The sequence below is a fragment of the Montipora foliosa genome, chromosome 12 (genome assembly GCF_036669935.1).
Source record: "Montipora foliosa isolate CH-2021 chromosome 12, ASM3666993v2, whole genome shotgun sequence".
Taxonomy (NCBI): domain Eukaryota; kingdom Metazoa; phylum Cnidaria; class Anthozoa; order Scleractinia; family Acroporidae; genus Montipora; species Montipora foliosa.
The window spans coordinates 30,515,249-30,525,248 of record NC_090880.1 but is presented as its reverse complement, the minus strand read 5'-3'; the positions used below and the strand labels follow the sequence as shown (position 1 = coordinate 30,525,248).

At 37.0% G+C, this 10,000-nt stretch overlaps 2 protein-coding genes across 2 annotated transcripts in view; both read right to left on the bottom strand.

Moving 5' to 3' along the window:
• The window catches only part of LOC137980465 (dentin sialophosphoprotein-like), a 10,223-nt gene extending 6,061 nt beyond the window's left edge, over positions 1 to 4,162 (bottom strand). The window contains exons 1-2 of the mRNA XM_068827913.1: positions 1,128 to 4,162; positions 469 to 604 (exon numbers count right to left, since the gene is read on the bottom strand). Of these exons, the coding sequence (XP_068684014.1) occupies positions 469 to 604; positions 1,128 to 3,790 (2,799 nt within the window). The 5' untranslated portion in view covers positions 3,791 to 4,162. The remainder of the gene's footprint in view (positions 1 to 468; positions 605 to 1,127) is intronic.
• A 1,023-nt stretch (positions 4,163 to 5,185) lies between these two features.
• Positions 5,186 to 10,000, bottom strand: part of LOC137980464 (uridine diphosphate glucose pyrophosphatase NUDT22-like) — a 7,442-nt gene continuing 2,627 nt past the window's right edge. Inside the window, exons 3-5 of the mRNA XM_068827912.1 lie at positions 9,265 to 9,362; positions 6,900 to 6,993; positions 5,186 to 6,096 (exon numbers count right to left, since the gene is read on the bottom strand). Of these exons, the coding sequence (XP_068684013.1) occupies positions 5,980 to 6,096; positions 6,900 to 6,993; positions 9,265 to 9,362 (309 nt within the window). The 3' untranslated portion in view covers positions 5,186 to 5,979. The remainder of the gene's footprint in view (positions 6,097 to 6,899; positions 6,994 to 9,264; positions 9,363 to 10,000) is intronic.

Genomic DNA, 10,000 nt, shown 5'->3' with positions numbered 1-10,000 from the left:
GTACTATCGTTATTACTATCATCTTACTTTGCTCACTGAGTATTTGTCAGCATCATCATCATCACCTTCACTGCTTTTGGTGTGTTTGTTATGCTGCTCTAATGCTCACTTAGTAGTTTTTACTTACATAAGAATGCAGCGAAATAGTTGTAAGGTGTAGCAACAATGTCACATTAATGTTTCAATAAAACTTTACCAGTCCACTGATAGCAGTTCACTGCTTTTGGTGTGTTTGTTATGCTGCTCTATTGCTCACTTAGTAGTTTTTACTTACATAAGAATGCAGCGATATAGTTGTAAGGTGTAGCAACAATGTCACATTAATGTTTCAATAAAACTTTACCAGTCCACTGATAACGTTCAACAGGTTAAGGTAAGAGAATGTCCAGATAGAGCCATGAATTAACTAATCAAGAGAATAATGCCACTGATCCTGAAAACAAGAAATTCCTGTGTACTTATTCTAACCTGAAGAGGTGGTGGTCTATCTGGGCAAATTTTTAAGGACAGGAACTTCTTGTGTTGACTGAAGGAGTTTGACCAGTTGAATAGTATCCTTCCTTCTTTTCCAGTCGTCTCCAAGTGCCGCCAAAGTCCCATGTTGCTACAACATAAGATTATGGAACTTAAACTACCAAAATTATTTTGTTACCTAAATAATGAAGACACCTCGTGTCAACAGTCCACATAAAATTTCTCTAATAAGGGATCCACTTTCCCCCTATACTGTCTTTTTCCTCTCCTTTTCTATTATTCTAGTTATCTCGTGTGCTATAAATTCTTCACCCTTTTGTCCCATCGTGTAGCCATCACATCAACTGTCCAGATAAGATCTTTCTAATAAGTTATTCGCTCTCCCACAGTACTGTCTCTTGCATTATTATTATTATTATTATTATTATTATTATTATTATTATTATTACATGTATTATTATTATTATTATTATTATTATTATTATTATTATCATCATCATCATCATCAGAGCAGGCACAACCACATGCAGATCTATGGTTCTATGTGTCTTATGAAAAACTAAGTTTAGGGTTGAGTGTTGGTCAAGTGTTCTCTTACCTTAGTTTTTTGTGCCATGTATAATTGAAACATTTTTGCAAAAATGTTTACTAACCTGTGAAATCCTTTATCAAGCTTACTTGATAAGACACCACTCTGGAACCTAACTGGAATGGCATTTCGCTCTGATTTAAAGCATGTTGAGATTGGATCATCTACTTCTTTGATAGCAATTCCATGACCAGGTTGAAAATGAGACACAGTTCCACTCTTTTGTTCCTTTAAACCCACTTCCTCTCTTTGAGAAGAGATCACTTTGCATCCATCCTTTGCCAGGCCTTTTGTAGCCCTAGGATCACATAAGTTGTTGCCAGTTTGGTCTGCAGGTCCCTGTTTGTCCTCAATTTTCCAAGTAGATTTTGACGTCCCTTCCAATTCATTTTCCTTATGTTGGGTTCTTGGAATACTAATGCCCTCAACAGATGAATCCACAGATGTCTCTTTCGATTCAAAAGCACCAAAATCTCCAAAATCATTATTTTCATCTTCTTTATTTTCTGTCAATTCGGTGCCTTGTGCTTTAAATGCATCAAAACCTCCAAAAGCCTGCAATGGAGATTCCTCTCTAGACTTTTGTGCATTTGATTCAAAACTACCGAAGTCTCCAAAGTCATCATCATTTCCCTCAGTTTTAGCAGCATTGTGGAAGTTTGATTCAAAATTACCAAATTCACCATAGTCATGTGTAGTATTCTGTGACTCCTTAGCAATATCTCTAGGTTCAGATTGTGATGCATTTGAATTAATAGCACTAAAATTTCCATTGCTGACTTCACGTTTATTGCATCCTTTGTCACTTGAATCAAAAACCCCAAAATCATCAGTGTTATCTTCAATTTTCAAACCATCTTGGGATGTATTTTTCTTTTCATAACTACCAAAATCTCCAAAGTCATTATTGCTATCATTTTGCTGGGACTCATCATCAGAATCATTTGTATTTGATTCACCAAAATTCCTGATATTGTTATCTTCATGAGGACCTTTGGCAAAACTATTATCATCATTTTGAGAATCAACACCATTGGAGTTAAAAGAGTCAAAGTCCTGAAATTTACCATCACCATTTGATGGTTTGTCGGCAATGCTGAAATTTGCAAAGCTGTCACCTTGCCAATCATTACTTTGTGACCGAAATCGCCCGAGATGATTGTCACCTTCATTCCCTTCATTTTTCTTAACAAGTGTACTTTGCTGAAAGCTACTTGATATAGAGTCATTTCCACTCTGATACTTTTCAAGATCACAGTTTTCCTCAAATGACCCAAAGTCTCCAAAATCATCATCGTCATCGTCATCATTGTGTTGACCTTCTCCAGATACATGGACAGTGTCAACACAATAATTGGGTTTCATTCTAGAAGAGTTACTTATTTCGTTATCAACAGATCCTTCCAATTTGATACAGTTAACAGATCCTTCTTCTCGCTGGTTATCATCAAAACTGCAATCAATGGAATTGCTCTTATTTCTTCCTTCTATAACTGACTTTTCTTTGTCATTGCAACTAGACAAGATAGCATTTTCCTCATCTCTTTTCTGACTTATCGCTGCCTGGGCTTTCTCTGCATCAGCGAGTGAACGTTCACCTGATTGGTCCATGTACAAGTCATCTGTGATGGCTGTAGACATGTTACTTGTTGATTGGGATTCCTGGTTTTTAACAGGTAATTCTACAAACTCATCAGTTGAAGAAACACAAGGAGCACTGTTCTGTGTTTTAAGATCATTATCCACCCCTGATGCTAATTCTCTGACACTTTGGCAACCTTCTTTACCATCATTATTACATGATTCCTTTAAGTTCTCATTTTCTTTGTGTTTTCCTAGATTGTCAACTGATGTCATATCATTTAAGTCACCATTGCATCGGGAAGCATTTCCTTGACTACTCTGAACATTAGCATGGTTGTTTTTACAACTGACAACTTTCGAAAGTTCTCCTGAACTAAGTTCATTATTTGGCATGTTTCTTGTGCCTTTGCTTTCTTCAGCTGATGCATTCAACACATTGCTACTTACCATGTCTTTCACACTTGTAAAATTGCCAAAATCATCATCATCATCATCACCATCATCACCATCGCCATCATCAGGTCCATAAACATGGCAACCATTATTAGAAGTTGTATTTTTTACAAGGTTATTTGTTGACACCGAGTTACTGTCTGCTTTTCTGGGATCATTAGAGGCATAGTCCTGATTGTTTGAATAGCTGTCATTTTCCTGAAAAGCAGCAAAGTCAGCATATTCATGGTCACTATCAGGCTGTTTATCTTTGCTTCCTTCAGCGTTCTTAGCATGGAACCACTTTTCACTGCTTCCCTCGTTGTTAAACCAGCTTTGTTGTTCATCGCCATCTCCAAACGCTGCGCCAAAATCAGCAAAACCAGCAAAATCACCGAAGTCGTCTTCGGCTTCAAGTTTACCAGATCCTTGACCTTTGTCGCCAATATGCTGCGATGTTCCCCCGTTCTTAATATTAACTTCCAGTTTTGATTTCTCGTTTAAAACTTGGGTATTTGGCCCCGTCATAACCTCACTTGACGTCTCAGTTTCTCTTATTTGCTTCTTTGATTTGTTGAAATCGTTTCTGAACACGATTTCATTGTCATCTTCATCAAATGTATCGTCCAGTGGGGGAGGAGCATCAGCGAGTACAGTCGAGAAATTCGACCCGTACAATTCAGAGTTGTTCACACCATAATACCACGCCATTAGTTCAGCAGCCCACCAGCTTAAAATTTAGTTTTAACAGCGGCATTTTAACCATTCTAATTCACAGATCTTCTTCACGCAGACTGTCATTTTTGTAGGGGTAAATTCTTTCGATGCTTTCCACAATATTGCTTCCTCCCACGTAGGCACTTCCACCTCCAATTAACAAAGGAACACTAAATGAACATGAAAAAAAAACCAAAATGAACCTTTTCAGCAGCTCTCTTCTTAGTTCCTCCTCTGTATTTGCCTTAAGATTCCTCAAAACTTATTTTCTACGTTACATAAGTGGATGTATGCTGCCCCGAAAACTCACACCACCGGTTGGTCGACGGCCATTTTGGTACATAATTTTGTGCCTCTCTTTCATTCGAAGACCGGGGGTGGAGAGGGTGGGATAAAACTACCCCAATACCCGGGCCCCGGGAGTGCTGTCGAGTGAAAAACTTGTACTCTTGTCAGTATAAATTACAATCACACCCGCTCATGACACGAAACAAAACGGGCACTGGTCAATGGAGATGTGCAAGGCTTGGGAAAATGGAAGAATGGTCATTTTGACACGGGATAATTGAAATGGAACTAAAAAAAATTGCACAAGAGTGTCAGAGTGGGGTCAGGAAACAGGAATTATTTAACACCCCAATCTAAGACTTCATAGTTTGATAGGTCATGGGAGTATTGTTAAATGTTGACCAGCTAGCGCAGATGCTTGGGCCCTAGGCCTGCTAGTTGACCACTCTCTACACTTAATAGTACCCTAGCTACAATAGCCTTTCCAACTTTCAGGGTCTTGAAATAACTGAGAAGAAAGTCCTGTTTTCTGAAGTGGCTAACTGTTTTATTTAAAAGACCCAATATATCCCTGGAGAATTTGCGGATAAAACACTCATTTTTGATTCAGTAAGACGTTAAGGTGCAATGCACCCCCAAAAGTTCCCCTATGGGCTAAATAACTCTAGGTTGTTTTGAGTCTCTATAAAGCAAGTCTAACAGATATGCAAAGAGTAAAGTCTTTAAAAGGGAAATTCTCAACTCAACTAGCAACAACAACAACTCTTTCTTTGCATTCCCAGTCATGAAATAAGTAATATTGCAAAAAAGAAAAACAAAAATCTGACATCAGAAAAGGGCCTGGGCATGAAACTGTGGCTTCTCAGTTTCCCTATATTGGTCCTTCATTTTAATGTTATAAGGTTAATAAAACCAAATTCTTGGGATTTTGCAGGTTCTCTTCTAGGTGAGACAGTTTGATATAAAAAGTAGCATAACTTTCTACAAACTCATCAATGAACAGTGTTGTTTTTGGCTTGATCAAAGACTTAGTAATTTACTCATACACATAACAAAACCTGCCTCCCCCCCCCCCCCCCCTCCCCCATTCAAACGTATTCCGTGGCCCTTGATGAAAACAAATTCAATTTTACGCCAAAAAATTAAAAACTGAAGCAGTGGTATTTATTAATCATGTTTTTATAATAAAAGGTAGATCTTATTTGCATCACATGAAAAGTTATGCACTTCACTCCAATTCTTCTTTAACTTCCCATGATCTGATTTACAGCCTCCCTAATTAACACAGTGCTTGTTGTCTGCTAGATAAGCTTGAGATCTTGAAAAAGTGGTTACTATTATAATCACTATTGTAACAATTATTAATAAATAAAACTGATAAACTAAATTATTATAGTTTTTGTGCAGTTCTCCACACTTGCAATGTCAGTTTGACATTTGTTTATTACAGTTAGTTCACTCATTTATTTCTCATTTATCCTCTAAATTTGATTTGATTTGTGTTTATTTGTTAATTTCAAGTTTCAGTGTCCCCAATTAGGACACTCAAAGTTCATTTCCTTTCCTTTCCTTTTTCCCAGCTTTACTTATTGTCTCTGCATGCCATATGTGTATTAGGTTAGTTTGTTCAATGTGCACTCAATTGATCAGCAATAACTTAAAATTGCTCTCAGAGAAAATATGGTAGACAAATATTATTTTAATTAACCCACTGACACCTGATTGACGAGTAAAATCATGTGGCATTAGATGGAGTGAAATCTATTAAGTCTTACTCCCAGGGGTCAATATGGGTCAATATGGGTTAATATGGGTTAAAAGTGAAGTTTTCTAGTAGAGGTAGACTTTGTTGAAAAAAAACCATTCAGTCTTGTTTGTTGGATCTATTCTCTCAGCTACACTAATGAGTTGGTCTGTAAGTTGAAGTAAAAATAAAGGCAGGCTTTACACCCCGGGGTTAGATCTTTAAACAGGTTGCTGACTTGACTGGATGACATCCCCTTTTGAAATTCCTAACAAAAGAAAGCAACATCTATCAGCAATAACGACGAAATCATGATTGGAGACTTAATCACTAGCAACAGAGTTTGAGCTGGATTTCATTCGGTAATCAACACATGATGAACCATGTGTCACAGTGATTTAAGACAATTTAGTTTTTCTAATGTACTTCAATGGCAGTATTATTTTGCTAGTCCTTATGACAAAGCCTTCACAAAATTTGAAAGTGTAAATAAGCCATTTTTAAGTTCAATTTTCCTGAGATAAACACTCTGTTTACAAACAAATTTCAAACAAATTTGTTTGTAAACATAATTTCCTTTGTTTAACCTTATTCTGTAGTAAGAGTGGAGGTTCCCTTTAAGTTGAGTGTAATAATTTTCTTTTTTCTCAAATTTAACTGAAATAGATAAACCATGCTAATCAGTCACTAAACTTCAAAGGAAACCTTTTAGCCTGCGTCACAGACTATGAGAAGGGAAGGAAAAGAGGGAATAATGGCAAAGGGGTTCGCAGCCCTTGTTCTTTACGAAGGGTTTTTCCTTCGAGGTCCCATGATTTAAGAGTCAAATGGTCAATGAGTCAATGAGTCATGAGTCAATGAGACTCACAGTCAATATGGCAATATTTTTTTTGATTAAGCCTAAGCCCTCGTTTCAGTGATTAGGCCTAAGCACTCTCTGAAATTTTACCTTTCATTTTGTGGGTTAGGGTAACTGCACTAACTCATTGACTCATGACTCATGACTCATGACTCATTGACTCATTGATTCATTGACTCATAAATACTTGATACTCTTTTCTTTCATCTTACCGCTATGTCAACTAGAAGCAGTTCAGAAGACTCGTAGGCTTCTGGTCCACCTTTACTGTAAAGTTGTTTAATTTCTTCACCACTCAACATACACCTTTAATAAGAAGGGAAAAACAGACAATAACAAATTCACAACCAAAACTTTATTCATAGTGAATCTGATCATGGCGATTGTTAACACTGGTAAGTTCTCTTCAATATTGGAATTGTAGAAAAAGTGACTTTGAAAAACATTTCATTTTAAAAAACTGGGATAAAATATTTTTAAATAGACTTAAAGCTAAAAGGATTTTTAAAACGACGACATTTCGATGTTATCCTAATGTCATTATCAAGTCAAAAATGGAAATTAATTGATTATACCTACTAAAGGCACAATAGCTACAATAATAATTATACTACGTTAAACAAACCCTTTAAATGAATGGAATCTGCTTGTGCATTTAACCCATTGACACCTGGGGCCCGTTTCTCGAAAGTCCCGAAACTTTTCGGGCATTTTTGGGTGTCAAAATTCCTTATGTATGTCAAGAACGAAGAGGATTTAAGTCGTCAAACTTCACAGATATATATGTTTCTCTTAATATTATTAGCTTGAAAACATGTTAAAAGATCGGATTTTCAAAACAAGCATTTGGCAGGTTCACAAATGTCTTTCGGGTCCGGAGAGTTTTTGGGACTTTCAAAAAATGCGCCCCAGAACCGCCCCGGACTGCCCCCATTGAGGAATAAAATTGTCTGGCGTTAGACAGAGTAAAATCCATTACGTCCCATTCCTAGGAGTCAATTGGTTAAAGATGGCTTGAGTTTTCTAATGAATAGTATTTCAAAAACCATACAATCAAATTGGAATTGTCAGAAATTTATAATAATTTAAATATTAACCCATTCCCTCCTAAGAGAGACAGTAAGGTCGCGTTCTATTGGGATCAAGCATATTTTCAACTGCAACCGGTTTAGGGTGAAGCGGTTGAGGTTTCCAAATAGAACACTTTTCCAACCGTTTTCGATTGAAACACATTAACTCCTGGGAATAGTTATTACCTGACTCCTCAACGTTGACAAGTTGAGAGAAAGCAACACCGCAGGAGCCCGCGGCCAACTTTTAATGGCCCACATAAACGACAGTGGTTGCTGCCAAATTGATGCTTTTTCAACCGTTTCAACCTTACCTACCGTAGTTTGATGCAGGTTGAAAAAGTTGATCAACCAAACCAACCGAAAACGGTTTTTTCCGAATAGAACACTAAAAATCCCAACCAACCTAACCAACTAAAAACGGGTTGATCCCAATAGAACATGACCTAAGTTTACTCTCTGTCTCATGCCTTTTACTCTATTTCATAAGATTTCCCTTGTCAATGGATATCAGTTCAGGAATAAGGGGGTTTTAAATAATTAATTTTATTAACCTGTGTTTCATCATTGCTATCAATGATTATTCATGCTAAACACATAAGTCATGCAAACCTGGATCCCTTCACCAAAGGTATACAATTATTAATAAGTCCTTGGGCTTTCTAGGGGAAACGCAAAAGGTTAAATTTTGGCTTCATTCTTTTTTTTTGCATTCAGTCCCAAATTGCACGCAAGCTTGTAAAGCGCATGTGTAAAGTTAACGAAAGTGCATATGTGCATGGTTTTGCAATGTCGCAGGGATGTCACTAAGAATTCAAGTTGCCGGGTATAGAAAAAAGGTAGGCGGGTAACCAAGCAGTGCTAGTGGTTTTCAAGAGACACTTCCCCCTTTCTCCTTCTCCACCACAAAAGATGGTAACTGCAATCTTCAGTAAACAGTCTCATAATTATCCATAAATGAAATCTCAGTGAAGAGAACATGTTTCAAGAGCGAATAACAATACACTGCTGGCAGTCCCTTCTAAGTCAGTCAAAATGCCCAGTCACTCAACCAAGCCAAGTGGAGAATGGTGACAGAGTGAGATGAAAAGTGTCATGCTCAAAGTAGCCAGGGGAAATCCGCAGCCTCTGGCCCTTAAAGACAGCCCTGAATGTCTGATTCAAGCTTTATAGCGCATGCGCATCCACATGCACCAACATGGCGTCTAAGACGCTCATACCACAAACAAACGTACATACAATTCGTGGTAGACCCACACTAAAAGATGTTGAGACTGTTATGAAATGGGTCAGTCCACAAACTTTATGACAGATCACTTTATGAGTGAACATAAGGATCAGAATCATTGCCATCACTCTAACCTAAACGATAAATAATTAATAATATAGCCGACATCTCTACTGCATTTCTTTCTCTTTGTTTTTCATTTGATGATCCAGGACATTAGGAAAGCCTGAGTTCACAATTAGATATGCATCTAGTTAATATTTTAATATCGGCGCTTGCCTGATTCTAAAGCAAACTCCTGGTTTGTTTCCAGTTCTGTGATTCCGATGTATTCCTAATAACAATGGCCAATTTAAACTTTCTTCTGGGATGTTAACCTAAATATGCAATGGACATTTTAGTAATCTGAGGAGTAAGAATGTAAAAGGATTACATGTAAAAGGGTGAAGGTTGAGTATTGATGCAACAAATAACATCCAGTGCATCACTGAGAGAATATCCCTTCATCAAAACAGCAAGATTTGCCCGTGCACAGTAAAAGTCACCTGGCGATTTATAAGAAACACATGAGTTTGCTGTCCAGTACAAGTTTGTTATAAAAATGCCTTGAAACTTTTATGTATATATGCAATAAAAATAAACATTCTTGAAATACGAGTTTGACCTATTTTTCTTTTCAGTTTAGAATTGGCTGTGTTATTTGGTATGACATTTTTTAATGCCAGATTGCTTAAATACACCTTATTCCAAAATGGCCGCTATTAGATATTCTTTTGTTTTTATTGAAATTAGACCTTGATGCCTCGTTCAAGGCAAAATATTCTTTTCAGCTCAAGAACAAGGCATCAAGGGCTAGTTTGAATAAAAACAAAAGAATATTTAAATGATGGCCATTTTGGAATAAGGTCTGCGAGAGCATTATTTCATATCATGGTGGTTGCAGCATTCTTTTCGGATGAAGCCCATCTGATTACAATAATAATTAATACTTAAAAAGTATCGTTTCCCTAATTTT